Source organism: Ischnura elegans, chromosome 12, assembly GCF_921293095.1.
Source record: "Ischnura elegans chromosome 12, ioIscEleg1.1, whole genome shotgun sequence".
NCBI classification, from domain to species: Eukaryota; Metazoa; Arthropoda; class Insecta; order Odonata; family Coenagrionidae; genus Ischnura; species Ischnura elegans.
Genome location: NC_060257.1, coordinates 18,316,489 through 18,340,147, shown reverse-complemented (window position 1 = coordinate 18,340,147; position 23,659 = coordinate 18,316,489). Strand labels below are relative to the sequence as shown.

At 40.4% G+C, this 23,659-nt stretch overlaps 1 protein-coding gene across 3 annotated transcripts in view; it reads right to left on the bottom strand.

Moving 5' to 3' along the window:
* Window positions 1-23,659, bottom strand: part of LOC124169001 (protein dead ringer-like) — a 612,609-nt gene that overhangs the window by 240,438 nt on the left and 348,512 nt on the right. For all 3 annotated transcript variants that reach the window (XM_046547458.1, XM_046547460.1, XM_046547459.1), the window contains exon 4: window positions 21,583-21,655. In XM_046547458.1, the coding sequence (XP_046403414.1) occupies window positions 21,583-21,655 (73 nt within the window). The remainder of the gene's footprint in view (window positions 1-21,582; window positions 21,656-23,659) is intronic.

Genomic DNA, 23,659 nt, shown 5'->3' with positions numbered 1-23,659 from the left:
AATAAAGTGTGGAATTGGACAAAGTATTTTTATTTTATTTACGTTACGGAGAAGACAGGAAAGCAAATTTGGACACATTATGAGGCATGATGGCCGGATGAAAATAATCATGGGAGGACTGATGGAAGGGAAGAAGGGCAAAGGAAGGTCCCGAATGAGTAACATAGTACAGGTTATAAAGTATGTAAAAGAGAAGAAATACGTCGCTATGAAAAGTTTGGCAGATAGAAGAGCGGAATGGACAGCTGCGCAAAAACAATGTCAGGACTGTTGACTTAAGACGATGATGAGAAAAAAATTACTTGTTAGTTTTCAATAAAAACATTATTTTCCCGAATCCATTCAGTTTGTCCCATTAAGTTCAAAATGCACTGATGTGCTGAAACCGGTTGGAAAAATAAAAGTTATGGCGGAAAAGCAGACTCAGTGCGAATTGATGGATAAACACATGAAGGAAGGGGAGGCTGCAGAATGCTTCATAAGCACTCCATGGAAACCTGTTGATATCTCCACTGCACAGATGCTCAACAATCGCCCATTGAATCAAATCCGCTCGTCTAGTAGCCCTAGCAGTACTAGTTGATTAATTGGTAGAATACTTCAATAACCTACCATATTCTTTCTTAGTATTATGGACATCCACAAATCGACGCCCGAAGTTGTCTATCTGATTATAAAATTTTTCCTCCTGCAACTTCCTCCTGAGATAATTTTCTTTTGCACTTGATAGCGCGGGCAAGATGGGACGATGTTTTGGGGTGTGAGATGCTGGGAGCATTAGGGACACCTGTCGTGCGCCGCAGCGTGATCGCCCAGACGATTTACCGGGAATCGAAGTGGGGGAGAGAAAGAGGGAGAGGAGGGCAGGAATGGGGGGAAAAGCAACCAGTACTTGATCTGGGCCTCCCTCTTCAACCCACCCCACCAGCATCGGAGGACATACAGAGGCTGCCGTCACCATCAACGAGACACCAGTGGTCTCCTGCCTTGCCCTGTCCCTCCAAACGGCAAGTCACTTCTTCATTGCGAGGAGGCCCTACTGGTATCTGAGCTCCCAATTCATCACTATTTAGGAAGGTAAACACGTGACTTCGCTATTTAAATTCATTACTTCAGGCCTCCTTTCTTATATTATTATCACTAGAATCATTTAAGTATTCTATTGAGTGGAAAATGGAAGAATAAACTTTGTTAGGTTCAAATCGAAACTTGAAGCTTGGACGTGGTGGAAGGACTACATATTATCAATAACATACACATTGTTACTTCCAAAAAATATTTATAAAAATTTCTAAGACCGGTTTCGGCTACTACACTATTATCAAATACAGGAAATATTCATGTAATATAATAATAATAATTCCTGTATTTGATAATGGTTTAATAGCCGAAAACGGTCATTGAAATTTTTATAAATAGTTTGTGGAAGTAACAAAGTCTTTTATTGATAATTTATTGGATTTATTAATATATTTGAAAAAGCACGACCTGGGTTACATAACGTAGTTACATCGTCAGGTGAAACCCAGGTGACGCTTTTCCAAATATATTATTTAACCAAACAAAAGTTATTCTTTCATTTTATTTAATGGAAATGTTTCACACAATTAAGCCTGAAATCATCCCTTATACTCTACTGAGTTCAGAACGCCCGACGCGAAATTCGAAATTCCCTTGACATCTCCCACATTCGGAGCATTGCCGGATTAAGCTATCAAGGCCTGCAAACGGATGCCGACATGAGGAAGAGAGTGTACCTATTCGATTTATAAAATCACCACAATTATTCGATTATTTTTATTAAATCATTCTATCGATTAATGTATGTTTCTATGGTGTTTTGACAAAGCATCCTGGCAGCCTCTCTCTTCCCTTCATGAACTTCCCTTTGAATTCACAATAGGACCTACTCCCTTTCATTCCATTTTAAAATCCTTCTCTATATCTTATATTCAAAGTAATAATTATAATAAAATTAAGTAAATAAATTTCTCTTAAATTAAAAACTTTCACCAACCCGAAAGAGGGCATTTAAGGCCTCCACAACGGGAATCGAACAAGAAATAACGATGGATAAAGACACATGCCCTGGATAGAGAAAACCTAACCATGCGGGTCTCGAAGCCGCTACCTTCTATCCGGCAGTCAAGGATTTAACCCCACCCCACTGTTGCCAGCTTAATCATAATTAACTACCTATCGATTAACCACCATTTAATTGATAATTTTTTATCAATATATATTTATACTCATCTGAAAACTTCATCGTTTATACTCATCTGAAAACTTCATCTTTCTAGGCGTTGAATTAAAAGGAAATAAATCATATAATATAAAAAAGGAATGCAAAACAAACGCAATCTGATCACGAGGAGTCGGATTTATCCGGTTCAATCTTGGTCGCATTCGCAAACGCCGAAAATCGCTCATGCTTCTATACACTCTCGGAGGAGACCCCACGCAGAGCATAGCACAGGGCGATAATGTAGATGGAGGAAGTGTGATCGAGGCGCGCGAGATTCGAGAGATCATATCGTTCGATTCGAGGCGGCGGCGGCGACATTGGACGGCCGAGAGAGAATTCTCGTTTCGAATCGCGGGAGGCAGTGGAGGGGGGGAAACCCGCCGGACAGCTTTCGCGAGCTCTTGGGTATCTCGAGCGACGTGACGATGAGTAAGGACGGGGGGTGGGGGAGGGTTGGATGGGGGAAAGGGAGTTGAAATGGAGGGCGTCACTTACCCGCGAACAGCCAATCTCGGGTCATCTCCTAATTGAAACCAGCGCAAGCAGCCGCGGGGGTAAGATTCGTAAAGAGAATCGCACTCGAGATGATACCGAAACACCAGGTACAAGTCTGATTTTAGATTGAATGAAAGACAATAGGACTTATAGTGAATTTAAGAAGAAAGTCCAAGAAGCGATGGGAGACTGCCAATACTTCGTAACTACTCCATCCAAACCTATCTTCATCGGTAGAATTCTTAATTAATAATAATGTTACTTATTTAACGTATTTACGATTAAAATTATATTTGAATATCAATAAATAGATTTAATGAAAATCGTGATACATATGCTTCTCTGCGATGATTATGTAATATTTATAATGTGAAAAAGGAATATAAAACAAACGCAATCGGATCATGAAATGTCGGATTTATCCAGTTCAACCTTGATCGCATTCACAAACGCCTAATAAAATAAAATGTCGTTGCAAGGCTAACTATAATTCTGGGTGATCGGAATAATCCTTACACCGCTTTTCTTCGGTTACTTTCTTCTCCAATTTACATTGCTTGAAAAATGGTAAAGAATTGAATTCTTGTCTGGATCTTGATTGAATTGAAAGTAAACCATTAATAATAATTTAATGTAAACCATTTGACTTAAAATGAGCTCGTAAGCTTTCCCGGCGAACAAGCTGATATGTTGGTTATAATATTCCTCTTTGAAATCTTATCCAATAGGAGTCACTACCAAAAGCAAGTAAGCTTCATTCGGATCAACTTGGAGTTCCTCATTTTCAAATTTGGTCCATGTTCATCTCCAGTCACAATGACTTACTTTCACTTTCGTTCATTGGCTTCAAGCCCGTCGAGTGTCGCATTCTCCTGGCCCTCATTATTTTAATTCCCATAATAACCCCATATATACCATCACCATGAAAACATTTAAGAGTCGGTCACCTGTCATCATCACTGAGTCCTCTCACAAATTTAATTCAATATCGAAATTGCGTTCTTTGAAGCTCTTCGCAACAATCTTAATGAGACTTGCTTACGCTTGAATATATTGCACTCATGCATTGGCAAAGGTTAACTATGTTTCACATTCTACTTACTTTACCTCTAAGTTTCGATAATCAGCTATCTACTTCAACCCGAAGGAAGGCTAGAATAGTTGAGAACGGAGCTTATTCCAGGACTCCGTAGGTTCTTGGTCCAGAATTAGACATTAAAAATATTTGCTATTCATACTAAACACCTATTTCACTCCAAATGTATATTATATTATATACTCATTGTATGGCATTATATAGGAATGCACTAATACACTACTCCAATTGTTTTTTTGATAGATATAGGATAGGGATAGCCCCTTACTAGGGCAACATGGGTATTGAAGTCACACAAGATAGGTGAGGCATTTCTGTTCCGTGCACCACTTCGTAGTGTGAGATTTATTTTCAAGCATTCTAATACTTCCATTGCTTCTGATAGCTAATTCCAAATGAATATTCTATGACAGACTCAATGAAAGGCACACCATGTTTAGGCAGAGAATCTATTCAAACTATTTATTTAACAAGGTAATGATAGAGCTAACGAAAGAATAATTTCTTGAATTATTTTAAGGCTTCCCTGAAATTGGGACACCACAATCGAAATTGAAAGCTTTCGCACAATTATTATTATAGTATTCTACCGATTAAGGTAGGTTTCCATGGAGTGTTTAAGAAGTGATCTGGAAGCCTCCCTTTCCTTCCAGTACTGCCTTCTTTAATTCACTGTAAGGCCTAATCCCTTTCAATCTATCTAAATATCCCATTCTTTTCTGTCCCCTCCCTCGTTTCCCTAACATCCTACCCTCTAAAAATACCGAAAACTACTCTCACAATCAATTTAAGCGAAAACAATTCCTTTCAAGCCATGCTATCACAGTATATAACGGACACGGAGGGGTCGAAAATTCGCCGTAAAGCGCTTCACTCGCTTGAATAAACCGGATCGGTGGCGAAGAAGTTCCGTGCAATTCGTCGCCACTCGACTCCGACCACTCTCGTTGGGCTATCGGCGATCCCGATCTAATTCAAGGAGAATGCTCAGACCACCTCACTAACTTCCCACTTGGCGCCCGCTCCCCCCATTCATGCAATTCAATAACGCAGATGCGATGGACGCGATATTTCCCGACGTTCTGATTTGCCACATTATTTCTCGCTATACAATTCTCCTATCGTGAATGAGAACCCATTTCGAAACTTATTTCTCAAAACATGGGCAAGGGACGTGCTACCCAATACAAATTGATAACTACAAAACAAAACCAAGGACGTGATACATTTTCTTATTACAAAATATGATCCATGCTTTGCAAAGATTATAACATATGTATTCCGTAAATAAAAAAAAACAATTAACGCTACAATAGAGAGGTATGGAAGCCTTACGTAGTCTTTGCGAATGCCGAGAAAAATTAAGCCTACTTCTCAAACGTTATTGATTATATGACATTAAAATATAACCTTTTCGCGGACAGCTATAAAAGAAATTAAAGATTAAACCAGGCTTGTGGTATTGATTGAATTTTCTATGGCTAGTATAGGTGAAAATTTAGCACTTCTCCTAAGTCATCGAATTAAATAATCGCCAGGTACTCAGAGCTATCAACTTGTTTACCTAAACATCTGAAGTAATTCACCAACGGCAATTGCTATCAATAGATCGTTTCTGTACAGATGTGAACCGAAGAACTATTCCAAAACTCAGTGGCATAAGAAAAGTATAATGTACATTGTCCTTGGGGAAAGTTATAAAAAATTATATAAGTGTTCAATTAAGCGGAAGAAGAGGAACAATTCTGACTTGAAAAGGGGAAGATTTAATTACAAAATCCAAAGATTCGAGCGTGATGGAGAGGAATTTTTAATATTGAAATAAGCACTTGCAATTTGCACCTTGTACTTCCAACATTCTACCCACAACATTCCCTCCCCGCTAAGTAACCCCTCCATCCATACCTTCTGATAAATTAATTATAAAATACATTTTTACAATCTCGGAAAATTGCAGGTGCCTACTGCAATACAGGAAGATTTAAATTTTTGCAACTGAAAATTGTAACATAAACTTGAGTGATGCGTAGTCGATACTGAAACATGGTTTACTTTCAAATTTCAAATAAGAATTTGCAATTTTCCACGGTTAAAAAATTAATAACGGCCTATGTTTTGATATTACTATATCATCACATCGAAACCAGTGTCGTAATTAATTTTCTAATCGTGGAAAATCGCAAATATTTATTTCAATACTGAAGAATTCCACTCCATCATGCTTGAGTCTTCGGATTTTATTTACTTTCAATTTCTCCACGACACCAAACGATCACTGAACACACCCCTTTCAAGCCGAACGGTAGCCGTAACAAAAATCCCCACGACGTTGCTGAGCTTTAGGTAAGCTTTCAGCGGCCGAAGATCCTCCCCCTTGATGGCTACTCGCTTTAATAACACACCGCATCCCCTCCAATGGCATCCGAGAGACCGACCCCACCTCCACTCCCCAGCCACCCATCCGATAAAAAAGTAAACAATCCATCCTTAAGACTTCATGAATATGCTGATGCCCACGCCACTCATTGGGGTCTCTCGCCCGACCCTTTCGACCGTTCAAGTCTCCAACTTCTTCTTCTTCTATTCTCGAAACCATTTAAGTCCCCGATTCCTTTGTTTGTTTCTAAGCCCTTTTCCTCCTCCCTCTTCCCTTATCTCTCGCGTCCCATAAACCGGCCACCTCACAGAACCCAATCGTTCCATGGGAGGGAGGACTGATTATATAAAAAGCAGGAGTTCGGTTCAGTGGGAAGGTGGGGAGGATAACACGCCCCTCCTACCGCACGAGGGCACTAATATCATATTCTTTTTTGTTTTTTTATGGAAGGACTCCAATGGAATGGGCACGCCTTGACCGATTTTCATGAAATTTTAATCAAGAATTGCCTGAATAAAACTCCGTCTTAGGTACTTGTAAGGAACTCGATTACATACAATTCTGACAGAGTCCATCAAAGATCGGAAACAAAATCAGAGACAAAAGAACGATATAATTTACATCGAGCCTTATAATAAATAATACCGGTTTTATTTCTATAGCAATGCAGAAACAAGTGACTTTGTACGCAGCCACGCGCACGGGTGTGAAGTTAAATACACCAACGGATGAAATTCGCCATGAAAAAATATTTAAAATATATATCCCGGCCAAGTCAAATACATCCTTTGCTGTATTTTTTTCTATAAAATTTGCCACTCATAAATTATGTGCCTACCTTATTTCTTTCCAAAACGATTTCTAACAGGGTTTTCGTAATCTCTCTTAAATAACAAATGAAAGACACCTTCACTACGGTCATCATCGACCACCTTGCCTCTTTGAAACTCAAATTTCTTAAAGGGATTTGCTAATACTTGAATATATTACCCTAGTGCATTGGTAGATTTACCGGTATTTTACATTTGACTTACTTTCCCAAAATTTCATTAATTCAATTACGTTTACAATTTTTCATTGCGGCCTCAGGATGCATTCAACTCTACATACGTTTTGTCTCCAGTGAACACGTACCTTATGCTAGCCGTGGGTAATATTATGTAACGAAAGAACGGAAATAAACACTCTGGCTAGTTGCAGAAAGGATTTTCGGGTTTTACAACGGGAAATTGGTTGTATATCTCCCTAAGTTTCGAAGAAAGACTCGCTCTTAATCCTTTGAGGATCGTCTGGGAGACATACAGCCAATTACCCGGTGAAAAACCCAGTAATCCTTTCTACACTTGATATGAAGTGAAGATCTATGACCTTACAGCCTGGTTAGTTGCACTGCGGAATATACCCCTGTACATGGTCTTCGGTATCCCTCATTGACTCTGCCTCAGCTCTGGCGAGAATAACAGGTAAGTGGCACCACTACTCTCTCGATGCCAGGAAGGTGCCCATTAGTAGGAGGGTCCATCACTGACCGCATCCGCTCTACATACCCCCGCCTAATCATTATCACCATCACCGGAGGAGCTCTCTTAGGCGAAGCAGTGGGGTTATCCCCGGCGGACCAGACCAGACCGGGGCGGGGCCACGGAAGCTGCCCCCGGAATCTCCCGACCACATCTCCGGGGTCCGCCCCGTCCTGACCCCCGCTGGCACGACCGAGAGCGACTCCAGACGGTTCAACACCTTACAAATCGGTTTATTCTTAATGGGAACGGGTGGGGAGAGCCCAGGCCGAGAGATGTGCCGGCAGATCTACCAGCTCCCCGTCGCCCACGCGCCAACCCTGCTACCTTCATATAATCTCCAGAAGTCCCATTCTCATTGACTTTTTTATCGATGATGCACTGCTGGAGAATCCCTATTCGAGGGACTTGTATCTTGCGGGAGGAACGAAAATCAAATGGGCGTATGGGACACTCGCAGAGTCATGTTGCCAGAAACGGATACCTCGAAGAGGTGTATATGCTAAAGAGCAAGAGATTAAGAAAATGTGGCGCCAAGGATTCAAATGATCTTGGAGGAGCAGGGGAAAAGGTGAGCTACTCCGAGAGACTATTACTTTCAACATATCGTGATCGCTTCCACACGGGTTGACATCGGAAGATTACAGAACCACCTTCCACCGCGGGTCTTATGTCTGCAAGGGTTTAGCACTTACAGCAAAAGAGGAATAATATTCACTACGTTATGTACCCGGGGAAGCCTGGTAACACAAAGTATTCTATCAAGACCTTCGGTAACCAAGATGTGCAGGATTTGCAACAGCACAGCTGCATTTTCCACAGCAGAAAAATGAATTCGTTCGCAAAAGTTTTTACGGACGAATGCGGTAGAGTATACAAATTTGAAAAAAAATCATGATTTCATATTTTGTCATAAATTTCAAGCACTTCAAGTTTTCGCCGATCAAATTCAACCAATTCATAAAAATGAGAGCGTAATATTTTTTGAATGAGATTAATCCACAATCCAATTATGAACAGGTAAAATATATGACTATGATAAAGCGCATTACCTGAAAATTTGGTATACTTTTGGGGTGTTCTAAATGTTTGTTATCTTTGGGAGTAGTTTTTAAGGAAAAGCACGTTGTATCCTACTAAATTATGGTATAACATAAAGATAATTTATCTTTCAATAACCGGTATAATACTTGTATGACTATAATAGATTCCTTACCAGCATTAGTTAAATGAAACATTGCATTATTTCCACAGGGTTTATTTTAACAAGTCGTGTAGTATACTTTATAAAGACAGGTAGGGAGTATGTTTCTCCCCACCTGAGGCACAATTCACTGCTTCAAGGGTCCCCATATTGCACGCATCACCAGCCCAAATAAAGACTCGAGGACATTCAAATTCCTGGCGGGGCAGAGACAGGAACTCTCACACTACTCCAGAAGATTAAGACGTAGGGCAGAGGTGTCCGCATGAATAAAATAATAGCGCAGCGTGGGAGGACGTATTTTTTTGGTCCAGGCACCGAACCAGACGGGTAAAATTGATTGATCGGCTTTCATTTAGGATAGGAAGGAGTGGATGGCAGGAGAGAAGGTGTGTATACGCGGAGATTTATGACACTGGCGGCCCATTTAGTCCAGGCATACGCCGAGGGAGCGTGTGACTCTCACTAAAAAAAATAATGGTAATAAAAAGTTTTCATGCCGGGCATTCCTTCCAAAAGGGAGGAGATATGTGAGGATACGTAAGTGGGAGAATATCTAACGAACAAAATAGCTGGAGGAGTGAAAAATCATCGAATACATCCACTCTCCGCAGCGACAGAGTCAATTTCGTCCCCAACTCAATTACGTTGTGGATAAGAAGATCGTCTGATTTTGAGGGTGCGGAGAGACCCACGTTTTGCAATTCAAATTCGGACAGAAATTGCCCAGGCAACGCTTGCCATCACGGAGAAAAAAAGATAATACCTGTTGTTCTTTCAAAACGCCTGAGCGTCACCATCCGCTAATTGAGTATCAACCGCTTTGTCTCCACAATGGACGCTCAAATTGACATTTTCCATGAGGTGGAAAAAAGCGCTGGACATTACTCACGCCATAAAAAATTAAAAAATCCAATACATTTCAACGATAAAACACTCCAGCTGCGAGCCCAGCGGTCGCTTAACGGCAAATATTATAATCCACGGCACGGTAAATATCGTCAACAAATGGATCCTCTTTAGAGTCAAATTATTCATAAGAGGGGTATAAATTCTACACTTCCAATCACTCTGGAAATGGGAAAGGCGATCGTTCAAAAATATGTAATAAGCACAGGATATCGACACCCATTGACAGAACGGGCCACAAAGTTAATTTAGAAAAAAGGAACCACGTAGTGGTCACTTCCCACGGTAAGAAAACACATTAAAACGGAAGAAAAATCAATTAACTTGTTAATAATGCCAAACTTTAAACATAAATTGAATTAAAAAACACAACAGCCAATATATTTTTTGTCTGAAGACGGATCGTAAAAATTTCCATTTTCAGCAGCGCAGAAGGTTACAACCCGTTCATTGAAAAAGAAACATAAAAATCTTGTATGATGTTAGGCACGATGTGGTGGAAGTTCGTAGTATTGTTAAAATGACACATTGCAATATTTCCACTCATAGATTTATTTTACACTACGCCTTTCGTCGTTACAACGACATTTTCAAGGGTGACAAAAGTCTAAAAGATTTTCCTTATATACCCCCCCCCCCCCCACAGCCTTCAATTCAATATCCTCACTTCTCGTCGCCCAAACCCCATTCTCCATCTTACTCCCCCCCCTTCAAGCACCAAGATATATAAGGAAAATCTTTAAGACTTTTGTCACACTTGAAAATGTCGTTGTAACGACGAAACGCGTGGTGTAAAATAAATCTATAAGTGGAAATATTGCAATGTGTCATTTCAACAAAACATAAAAATAGTCATCTACACGAACACAACAGAATTCTAGAGCTAATTTGTGTGTTCAACCGCATTCTCATATCATATGATAATTTCATCAGTGTCACTTTCGCGCAGCACACAGCAACATCTTGAATTAAATGCTCTTTATATAAATAATCTTGCTTTAAACAATCTTGTCTTAGTTCATCGAGCGAAAAAAATAATGAGCGGAAGTTAATGCAAAAAATAATTTCCACCAATTCTTTAGACTTACAGGAAAGTTGAGTCAAATTCCGCAAGCCATTCCAAAATTTTCGATTCAATGCCCCAGTAATTACTCGAAGCATTTCACGGGAAAAAAAGGATTTGGAATGGAAAAACGAGTTTCTTTTCCTCTTTATCAAACCTTGCTTTCCTGTCATGCCTTCTCTTATCCTCCCAAGATGGCACGAAGGAAATTGGGTCGTGAAATGAAAAATAATCGAAAGCTACGAAACAGGGACATTAAAGTGACAAGAAGGAAAACTAGAAATTGGGGCCGTCGCGGAGAAAAGAGAGGAGTGGGGGATTATGATTACGACACTTAATTGCTACCTACGTCATCCCACCTGAATAATGGAAACGTGACCCTAATGACTCAGAATGCAATAGTCCAATTACAATACTTTAAATATTGGCCCCAAAAACCAAATGCACGTCATATTATGAAAATTCTAGAATAGGCATGCTCTCCTAATTGGGCTTTATAGACTGAAGGTCACAAAAATGATTTCCGTACTATATTTTCGGGAAATAGCTTTTGAATACCCGCATTTTTACACAGGATCTAATGGCGATTTTAGTGTAAGCATACGAAAACGTTCGATTTATTCTAGTGAGTGGTTTCAGAAAAGCACTGATATACAGATGACAACTACTGCTATCTAGTTCGATGATTTTTCCCAAAGTTAACTCTTCCACAATCGACTTTAACTGATACACTGTTCGCTATACTTTAAGAATCATGAAAAAATATAACTTTGGCTCGTAAATGTGGTGCTTATTGAATAATTTGCAAATGAATCCTGTAAATGGAGTCAATATAATCTTCCGTTTATATTTCACTTTTCGATAGAAGCGATCCTTATGATAAACAACATTAAAAATATGCAAACCAAGGGGTTGAATGTTCCCAGAGTGTAACGGTGTTGTAAAAGACGAACCTCATAGCGAGAAGGAAATGAGAAGGCTATTGATGGGAGACGAGGGATTAGAGATGAAAAAAGAAAAACAGGAGAGAATAGAGTACACTATGGAGGAGGTACAGAGAAGTCATGGGTGGAAGAGAGTATAAATTAAGATGCAGAAGGGTACAAAGACTCTTGAAAATGTTGGAATGGGAAAAGGAGAGATGACATTGTCCATTCAGAGGTTGGAGGGGAAATAACTTCATTATTTCCGTTCAAGCAAATAGCTTTTCACGTACACCAGTCACTTCCTTTTGCTTTTTTTGTTTCATAAATACGCAATCTGTTCGGCAAATACATTAATCGCACAAGTTGTCGGCAGATGATCTCACATATCAATACGTGTCGCCAATAGCATTCATCTATTGCCCAATACCTTTCAAATGAACTGTACGCTCAAAACATTAACTTAAAACGAATCATTTTATGACTTTGGTTCACAGATGCTTAGTTTCACACGATATTGAGGTTATGCCGGCGATGGATATGGTTTATTACGTGATGATAAGTAAGATAGGGAGATTATTCGGTTAATACCTTAACTCTAGGATAATTTGAGGATCTAAAGTTGGAAATTGATCATTTTAGCTCAAGTTAACTACTGTTTAATCAATATTTACCTGGAGCACAAGACGCAAAATATAATAAATGTCACCGTCTGTCCCGATTCCCGCATAGAATTTTTTTCTTCTTCAGCTATTGATTGGATCCTACAAATATTTCAATCAAGTAATCTACATTGAAAATGAAAATATATGAGACATTAGAAAAATACTGATGATATTTGAACGTGGGGCTACCTCTTTACACGCATGATTCTCCAAGGCTAATTAATCCGAATTAAGCGCATAAATTCTGTTGAAAGGTGTTGTAGGGAAACCATGAGTAACGCTGATAAAGGAAGAGGATCGAAACTTGGTAGGACAAACGTTAGGAAATCTATAGCAACCGCCTGCCGCACAAATGAAGTTGAATGGAAGGAGGACAGATAAAAAGAGACAAGTGATTTAATGATGAGGACCTTAGAAATTGATGACTCTCGTAGACAATGCCCTTTCGGATCCTTCAATCTATCGTAGGGAGAATATCAATGCGCCTTATTCCACCTAACCTCTCCGAGGAGAACACCATCACCTTCGGCACATCAACCCCGAAGACGCTTGCTTTCTTGTTAACCTTACGTCCTCTATAAGCTTCGCAGTCGACAGAAATGTTCACTGAATGGTTGGCCATACTCCACTCCTTTCTCCCGCGGAACGAGAGACTTATCACTTGAATGAGGATCCAGATTATTCCTTTTATTTTCCTCAATGGTTAACCACAATTCCCCCGCTCGCACGAAGGTGTCTCCGCCCCCCAACCCCGTTCACATCATGTCTTCTCCATTCGTCTCCTTCCATCCGTACGCGCTGAAGGGAAAAAGGATGAATCAATCAGTTCATAAATCATTTTCCGCTGGCCTTCGAGTGTGATCACATGCTCAGCGCACGCTATTTATTCCGAACATTATTTATCAATAGATAAAGAGGACGCGACCATTCCTTTTAATATCGTTTACACGCGGGGAGAGACCGCTTTTTTAAAAAGCGACCGAACGTTAATACGAAATGATGAACGATGCAAGAACGGGCGTATAATTACGGTTTTTCCGACCGATTGAAAATTTTTCCATGCCATGAATTAAAGAGAAGCCGTGTTTCGTTTATTTTTTTTTTAGTTTACGAGCACCACTTCTTCTCCATTTCCCACCTTTGAACGCCTATCTTGTTATTAACGGACACTTTTACATGCATTTAAAAACCTGTACGCAGCGAAAGGAATGGCTGCAACGCTACGAGATGATGGATGACCAGATGGGAACATGTCGGAGATATTGCCAGCAACGGACGAAATGAAAAAGACTATTCGTTAATATCTCGATGGGAAAGGAAACGAATATGCTTCGAGGATTAATATTCTCGAATTAATATATTACGTCCCATTGTGGCCACTGAGATGAATAATAATATCAAACGGACTCCTCTCTACAGGTGACGTGAGCGTCGCGCAGCGGTGGTGGAATGAAATAGTATAAATGGGATGACTTGTGCGTCTATCAACCGGGTCAGCTAGTTGAATGGAATCGAATGGGCGAGTTATTTAAATGTTTATTTACTCACGTAATTTATTCGAACTTATCATTCAAATCTCCCAAACGATTAGTCAGGCCACTCAACAGGAATGTGTTGGGAATAACCACCACCGACCCCCAGATCATTCCAGACTCCCCATTCGAATTCTCTTCATTTTCTTTAATTAAAATGTTAATGGATTTTATAAAAAATGGATTCCGCCCCTCGGTATATTGATCCGATTTAAATAATGATGCATTGGCAAGGAAAGATTTTCTCTCGGCGCCAATGGTATCGACTCTTAAACCAAATGTGCTCCTTCGACGTTAGTTCTGAGAACTTCTGACCACACACACAGTAAAGAAAGTTTTCATTTCCTGTACAACTTGCAGCGAATGTATATGCCAGAAAATTCAAACAGATTTCTGATGTAAACGTGCGGCGGAATGTCTACCGTTCGTCTCATCCCGCGGGTTCAATGTCTGTTATTTTACTTCGAAGTCATTTCTGAGGCCATGGAAGTTCCACGCAAATTTAACACGCAAAAAAACGATAGTCGTGAAAGACAATAATTATCATTATCGTTAAAAATGCGTAATACAAAAATGAATAAATTAGTTCTTATAAAAATAAATTTTTACTGGCAGATGACGTGAATTTATTGAAATACTTCATAATAGGAATGTCTTAAGAAACGTGGAAATCTGATGCACAAATAGCCAATATGCAATCCCTTTAGAAAAAATATTGCTTGACCTTCTGAATAACAGCATTGTTGGTGAATATAAATATCAATGGTTTTCAAAAACCCAGGAAAATATATCTGAGGATACATAGTACATCCTATATCCTCATGTGTTATTTTTAAAGTATTCTACCGATTAAGGTAGGTTTCTATCGAGTGCATAAAAAGCATTTTGGGAGCCTCCTCTTCAATTCACATTAAGACCTATTCCATTTCATTCTATCTAAATATCCTTTCTTTTCCCTCCTCTCCCTCGTTTACCGAACATTCTACCCTCTAACACTGTTTTCAACGTCCCCTCCTCGCTGGGTACTCGCTCCATCCATACCTTCTGTCTCCTCCGTATCTCATCTAAAAGCTGCCTCTCCTCACTCACCATGTCCAGCACTTCGTCGTTCCTCCTCCTCTCCGTCCACTTCACCTCCTATGCTCTTCTCCACACCCACATCTCAAATGCCTCCAGTCATCTCTCGTCCTCCTTCCTAAGTGTCCACGTTTCTTCACTTCATGTGTAGAGCCATTAATAAAATTTGAGCAAATCATGAAAATGAATATAGTAAAATCTTGATACTAAATACTTAAGGCCGTTTTACACGGAATTGCGCAATCTGACGTATGTGCGAAGTTGCAATCAAAATTGCATCGTGTAAAGCGGTGAATTGCTAGAACACATGCGAGAATGCGTGGATGCGAGACGGCAAAATAGCCCCTGTTCTAATTTCGTTCATGCATTCGCGCAATTCCACGCCATTTTAGAAATTAATGCAGCTCTAACCTGCGCGATTCCGTGCCTCGTGTAAAACGGCCTTAACAATCAATCCTCTTGGAAAAATGTAATCGCAGAGGATTCAGCGGTGCCCACGGAACCTTGTGTTCTGAGTCAAAAATATAATCGAGAAAGGAAGTACATATTAATTGCACGAGAGGGCGCCACAGATCAAAACTTTTGAAAAAATATCTCCCGATGCATGAGAAGGACAACAAGGCCGACTGGATGAAATGTGTGAGTTGCCATTTGCCTAAGACATCTGGATTCAAGGTACAGTGGGAGAAGAGGAAAAAAAATCCAGAAGTTATTAAAATAACAGTAAGAAATATTCGTTTGCAGCTCCCGTGAAATGTAGAGGATAAATTTTATATATTTGACAAAAACAATAACGCTCAGATATAGCTTTATTGTGAGAAAAAATAAGTATAAAAGTAAGGTGAAGAACATCAGGCGTAAATTGTATACTTTCTCCAGGGAATTGCGGTAATATTGACTTTTACCTAAGTTACGATACACTGAGCCAGAATTAGATCAAGTCCTGATGTGAATAGTTATATAATTATGGATTTTCATGGAATTCGAGCTATTCCACGACTATTTCCCAACAAATTCTTTAGGCTCTCTCCCGATTCTGTTCATCATCTCTTCAAATGCCCCCTCTATCCCTTGAACTTATGCAAATTACCTGTCCAATTGCGTCTACTTTACAGTCGTAACTGATATCTATTTAGATTTACGGCTGGTGTACTAACACCTACCGCCACACGACTTATGAGGCGGCTTACGGAGTAACATGTAGAAGTACCTTCAATTATTCCAATTCTTATTGAATTCCATCGCCACAAAGATCTTTTCCAGCTATCTACTCTATGTTTTACAAATGTTTTTCTTTAGTTTAGCATAAGAGATTACGTGCGGAATTGATAGCAATTCACAGAGAAAAAAAGCGACGCCAAAAATTCCATCGCCTGACCCGTAGAGGCACGAATGGCTATGCACTCCAATAGAATACCTTTACGACGATAGAGAGACAAATTTGGCGAGGAAGAGGTTGTACCCGGGATTCGTGAAGGCGGAATTTAGAAAGGGAGTTGGAGCGAGAGAAGCATAGCGGCGAGGAAGCATTGGGTCTAGGGTGTAAAAAGGGCAAACCAATAAACAACCTTTTCAGGGCACACAGGGTATTAGGGGGAAAAGGACCAACCACTCCAACACACGCAGTGTTTCCCCAAACTTTGGAGGAGCCTCATTCTTCCTCTATTTCGCCAGTACCCTTTCAAGGGCCTCCCAATTACACGGCGAAAGAGAAAAAGGTAACCCACCCCGTAACACTCGGCGATATAAACCGAGAGATTTATCGCTCGCTTAGCAATAAGACTCTTTATAACCCAGCATGCTTAGTCCTCTAATCCGCCGTTCTACTGCTTCCAAATGCCGGATCCCTGCACTACACCTGGTGAGTCCTCCTCGCAATGAGGTATCCTCCATTCCTTTGCAAGAATGGCGTAGTCGGTAGTAAAATGCTTCCCGGAATCCATCGACAGTGAGGACTTGAAGAAGGAAATAGGAGGAGAGAGAAATACACGTAGGAAATGAAAACTCGTTGGACACAAAAAGTCCTCGCTCCATGAAGGGAAAATTCTATTCCGCTTCGAGGAAATTCAGTAGCGAAACCATTCTCTAACTCCTCGATGCGAGAGAACTTCCTGTATTTTTCTGCGAGGTAATGAAAGCGCTATGATTCCATAGCTGATACACGGATGAAAAAGCATTGCATGCCCGATAAAATACCAAGTTTTATAGGTGGAATGTTTTGAAGGGAGACTCGAAGGAGTAGAGGAATACCAACGATTGGATACTTTGTAAGTACCTAACGGAAAAAAGGGCACGTTTTTTTCAGGAAATGAATCCCCTCGAGAGAAAAAAATTCTATGAAAATCACCCCAGATGCAAAGCGGGAATTAAAAGAAAACATTCATAATTTCACTACAGTTAACTCATCTTAAAAACCAAATATTGGGTTATAAAACTGAGCAGCTGTTTAAATTAAATGAGCCGGGGAACTAGAGACTAGATTCCGCGAGAGAGATAAGTATTTCCCGGACTATTGTGTAGGCAATAACTTCATAATGTGACACAGCCACACCTATATACTTCGCTATTCCAGTGTCCTGGAGCCTTTTTATGAAAATGTTAGTATTCTCTAAACGTGATTTCACTTTAGAGATTGGAAGCTTTATAAGTATAGCAACCCAGCAACATTTAAAAAAATATTGAATCAAATCAAAGTCTATTATGATATCAACTTAACAATCCTCCCACAAATTTGAGGCCTGGGAATTTAATAAAGTAAGGAGAGCATCAAGTTTGATTTCCAGTGAATTCGTCCGAAGAAAATGACAACCGAAATAAAATAAAATCCTTTTCGTGCTGATTTAGGCAGCCACTTGCGCGGAGGAGATTTTGGTGTTAAACCCACTCATAATTTGAGCGAATATGCGTAACTCTCGCGAGGTTGATACCAATTTCCTTGCCCAGCCTCCTTATTCAGCCAAAAAGCCTCTTTTGGCGACTTTATTAAGAATGTAAAATGGCTTCCGGTTGATTATTTCCTTTCATTGCGGAATCGAAGAATGATACAGGTGATTAATCAAGTGTGACTGCCAAAAATGTGTGAACGCACGCAGGAGAGTTAATAAATTGATAACGGCATAAATTTATAATGGCATCTCACTCGCAGGGACAACTCATTGCATGTTATTATATTTCCTACGTCCTAACCTCGCATGGATTCACTACGGGAATAACAAACCATTGGCAAGTTTTGCCTTTGCATGAATTTGCATGTATTTTTGGTTACTATGCGTAATATTTCTATGACCGCACGGTATTTATGTGGCGGTCCTATTGCATGCTGCATGTTGGTGAGTGGTTACCCCCAAAATCCCTAGAGGTGGCTCGCAGGGTATTATGTAGATGTGAAAAACTATCGCGAGGTTGATAATATTATCCTCTCCCTGAAGATCGAACCTTAGTCAGCCTAAAAGCCTGTTTTGGCGATTTTATTAAGCATGTAAAATGGGTTCCGAATTATTATTTCCTTTCGTAGCGGTATCAATGAACGACAGAGATAATCATCAAATGTGACTGTCCACAAGAAAGTGAATGCACGCAGTAGTTACTTACATTACATGTCACTTTACCAGTTATCTGGACCGGGCATTGTTGAGTCACTTTCTTTGCCATCATCACTGAGAGGGCTTACCACTTCCATAGACCCTCCACTGCCACCTTCAACCGCTCCCCACCGTATATCCCTCATATCTGGAGCCTTCCCGTCCCCGGCACATTCTGTTTCCAATAAACTCTCCCATTCCGTGAGAAAGACACATGGGCGGATTCCCTCGGACGGTATATATCCGAGGAGTTTTTGGGTCCATTCCCGAGAGGGACCCCGCAGGAGGTCTTTCTTCCCATTGGTAGGCCATCTGGGATTTTATGCCCTTTCCGCGCTTGAAGAACAGGAATATAGGGGGAGTAGGGTGCCACCTAAGAGGAGGCGGGCAGAAGGTGCAAGGCTACTGTCCGCTCCTAAAGTAGGGGTAACAGTTTTAAGCAGCGTAGCTCGGTGACGATTAGTCCGATTACGGTATATTCTAAATCACAATGTAACCTATTCTATTGTGTTTGCTACACGTGATAATTCTTTCATTAATTCAAAGGAAGGGAGGGGAGTGACAAAAAACTCATTAGAGTTCCCTCCATTAGATTATATTAGAACTGCGTGGTAAGAGGAGGAAGAGAAAGACAAAAACAGTTGATGATTAATAAAGGGAATGCGCTTTATTATGAATTGAATATGTGATCCTAGTAAACCAACATTAACCATGTTACAACTGAAAATAATAATTATATCATCTTGATATGAAAAAAACTCTAAGCTTTGATAGGTATGATTTCAAAACTGAATCTGTACAACTTTATTTTTACAGGATTTGCAGACTTCTTGTAACTTATTTTTATTAACCTCAATTACACCCGAAAAAAGCACAATGAGATCATTAAACTGGGGGTTTCAACAATCAACAATAGGCAATCACACACATCCATGCCCTGAGAAAGGGAACTAATCCAGGCGGGTATCGAACCCGCGACCGGTATAGTAGGCGAGGACTTATCCCTGCCACCAACGAGGCCGACTTTTATGATAGAATGAAGCGGAAATGCGAGAAAATTGTGCTCAACATACTTGTATTTGTCTCAGCATTTGTAAAGCAATGTCGCTTTTTTCTCATAGTGGAAGCAGTTGCCTATATCGTATTGGCTGAAGATCAGTGACGTAACTATTGGAGGAGGGGGGATTTGGAGGTATATATCCCATCCCAAAGCCTCAGAGAAATGAAAAAATAATTATGACTATTGTCTAGTTTTCACATAGAACACTTGTGGTGATTTTCCACGGCATTACGAGTGAAAGCCAAATTTTAAGGGCCAAAATAATGTAAAATGTACGAAATATCCACAGAGGAAAAAATAATTCGCCTTGACCGGGATTCGAATCAAGATTTCCGATCGAGTGCTTAAGCCATTTAAGCTATCCAGGCGCCATTCCTCTCTGTGGATAAGTGGCTAGTGCCGGTATACTTAAAAATTAAAATGTAAAATGTATTTCCAGGCATGTCATTTTTCAAAGATTTTACCTGTGGGAGGGTCGCCTCCCCTTGCCTTCCCGTAAGCGTATTCCTAATTACGCCACTGCTAAAGATTACATTAGGTTTTCCCGGCTTATCAGGTGCAGAAACGTTTCTTGGGTTTTCCACCGGTTAATGTTCTCCATGTCTCCCCAACATGGAGGACATTAACTGGTCGAAAACCCGGGAAACTTTTCTTGAGCTGCACATTATAATGTGTTATTCTGCATGGCACTGCCAGCCGGCAAGAGGCGTCAGCCAAGAGGAAGTAGCTTAGTGAGTAGAGGGAAGGATAGATGGTCGGGAAGCAGACAAGGAGCCGATGAGGGATGTGCAAGAATGAGGAGACGGCAATCTAATGGGTTGGGTCGGACGCACCCTAGGGTAAGGCGGAGAGGCATTTTCCCCCGCCCAACCTCCGCATGGTTTTCGAGGGTCAAGAAACTGCGCAGAGAAACAAGGGATTCTCAACTCGGGATCCCTTAAAGAATGCATGTTTTTAGGACTTGCTAGATTGCCATCGCCATAGCAACGCATTCCTTTCCCCCTTTCCATCGAGACGTGGGCCACAAGGAAGTGTAGTTGCCACAAGGCTGGCTCCAATTCCTATTCTACCCTTCCATCTACCAATGGTGGCCAACATCAGAGCGACTTAAATTTCCCGCAACAGGACATTGCAAAAAAAGATACTTTCGCTCGCATGCACGCATAATTTTTCGGATGCATTCCCATTACTTTATAATTAAAGCACTCTACCGAATAAAATAGGTTTCCATGAAGTACTTATGAAACATTCTGTCAGTCTACTCTCCCTTTATAGACTTCACCCTTCAATCAGGCCTACTCCCTTTCATTCTATCTTGAAATCCCTGTCTCTTCCTCTCTCGTCCTCCTTCCTCACTGCCCACGTTTCCGCACCGTTAGCCGTTATACTCCAGATCAGACTCTTCAATAGACTTTTCTTAAAATTCTAACCCCAATCCCGAATAGAAGTTACATGAATTTGTTTATAATTTAGATTCAGTTTTTTTCTGTTATTTTTGAATGCAATAATGTTTTCCTCGATTAAAGGTATACCTACATTCTGTTAAGTAATTTTTACTTTCTAGTAAGCCACGGAGCAAAGATGGAAAATGGGTAAAATGAGCTTTAGAAAGATGAGTGGAGGTTTATAATGACCTTAATGATAAAAAGTATGAGTTGGATATTTAAATAACAATAAAGTAAATAGTAAGATGGTTACGCAGATAAAACTTGTACCTTTTCATGAGTATTGAATCGACCACAGCTCATTGCACAGTGAAAAATAATACTTCTTCTCAATTATCAAATAGGTAGGCCAACATGCATTCAAAGAAGAAGAAAACGAAAAAAACTCACCTCTTTTCTGCATATAGCTGAAGAGATCGTCCAGGAACTCCTTCCTCTTCGGATCGTCGCTCAACTCGTAGAGCTGTGGGGATGAAAGAAAACAATTACAGTTAAAATTTATTACAAAATAATAATAATGAGCAAGCAATGGCAAAATATAGATATTTTTAATAGCTTTCAATTCTGAGGCTAATGTACCCGTCAATCCAAGCCTCAAAATATATGGAACAGCGATATATAGTGGATACACCATACGTCATTTCAGAATGTGACACAAAAATTCACTCGATCACCTCTTTAAAGTTCGACTACGAGTCCGTGCCCGATACATACGAATTCTTTTTCGACGCAACAAGGATAAGGATAAGGCCAATCACAAGTTTTATCAGAGAAGAAAATCATTCCCAATTAGAAGCGGCTTTATGGTATTTTCAGGAATTCCTACAGAGATGAGGGCAGATGGGAAGGTCAAGGGGAACTGATTTAATTTTCATACCTTATGGTTCATAATCTTGTACAAAATACCTACAAATATAATCATTTAAAATTGGAACTATCGGAATATAAAATTTACATTACTCACTCACTTACAATTAGAGAGTCAACCCGATGGTTGGTTTGGAAAGGTGATGGTAAAGCTCACTTCACACTAAGTCACAGGCGTATCATATGGACACATTTAAGGTAGGAGGACTAGTTAATTTCCTTAGACCATGTCGAACTTCGTGATTTTATTTGGAAGAGTCTAAAGACTTCAATCGGGATTCTTTAGCTTTTCAATAATTAGAATATTGAAATCCTTGAGGGGCTAAAGTCCTTATCACCACCTCTTGGAACCGTCCATGTATGAAATAGTTTATCAATATTGGAAAAACTAAAAGGCCTGACATGTTGACAAAATAATTACCCGCAAAGCCTCCAACTTAACATCATCATCAAAAGGGAGCGGATGGAGCGTTGAAAAACTTATTTAGCATAGTTGATCTCAAGGGAGAAGGTGCTTACGAAACAGCATCCAGCATCTTCATCCTAGGTAAACTGTAATCCCACCAAGTTCATATCAGCGCATATTACTCTTCCGAAGATGAGAAGCAAGAGCAATAGACATCACAACTACTCGATCGACGTAGTTTCATTACGAAATAACAAAAAAAAAATTTCAAATTCACTTTCTACGTGCCCATTGATAGGACTCGAACGTGAAGCATACAGAAACAAGGGGCATAAAAAAGCAGGAAGGGAGCCCAGAGGAAAAGAAAGGGAGCAAAAAGTTGTGCTATAATAATAATAAGATATCCGATAGACGATATGAGTTATTGGGTGGTCAGAAACACTTTGTCAACTTCCAAATTTAATTACACACGCCCATTCCCTTCCTCGTTTATCGGCGTTCTCCATCCTCACATTCGAAGTCCAACAATCTGTGGGCCCAGTCCAGGTAAGGAGAGGGCGAGAGGGGAGATGGATAGGCTGCACTATCTCTGGGGGGTGGGGAGGGTGGGGCGGTAGTAGAGGATATAAACCCCCACCCCTCCTGCCGTACGATCTCCCCCGCCATTCCTTCCCCTCCACTTTCATCACCCAATCTTCCACGCACCTCCAGAGCCCACGAGTGTGCCACCTTTAGACCATCCAATCTTCTCCCTGTACCACCTTTCTATTTCTCCCCACGTTCTCCCGCCTCCTTACCCATTCGCAACATGGAGAGACCACCTTCATCTTCTCCACAACAGCACACTTTCAATCAGCGCAAAAAATAAACTGTCCTTTCTCCTTCAAGATCCAAGTTCTCCGCCACTAACCATTCAATGGTAGTAGTAAAGACTTTTGCAGTTTTGTGAAAATGTCTTCACAGTCTGGCAAAGACTACCGCAGTACAAATCACTTACTCTCTCAGTGATTCAACTCTTAGGTTGCTTTGGTTATGTGAGGGTAGAGCCTTCCCCGGACTAAGCCACAGGCGTGTGAATTTCACACATTCAGGGTCATCCAAAAATTCTATTTTTTCTCCGCGTTTGGCATCAACTGAAAACCTTTTTTTTTAAGCCTATTCTTCCAAAAGTTCCCAAAGTTTCTTCGATATCGG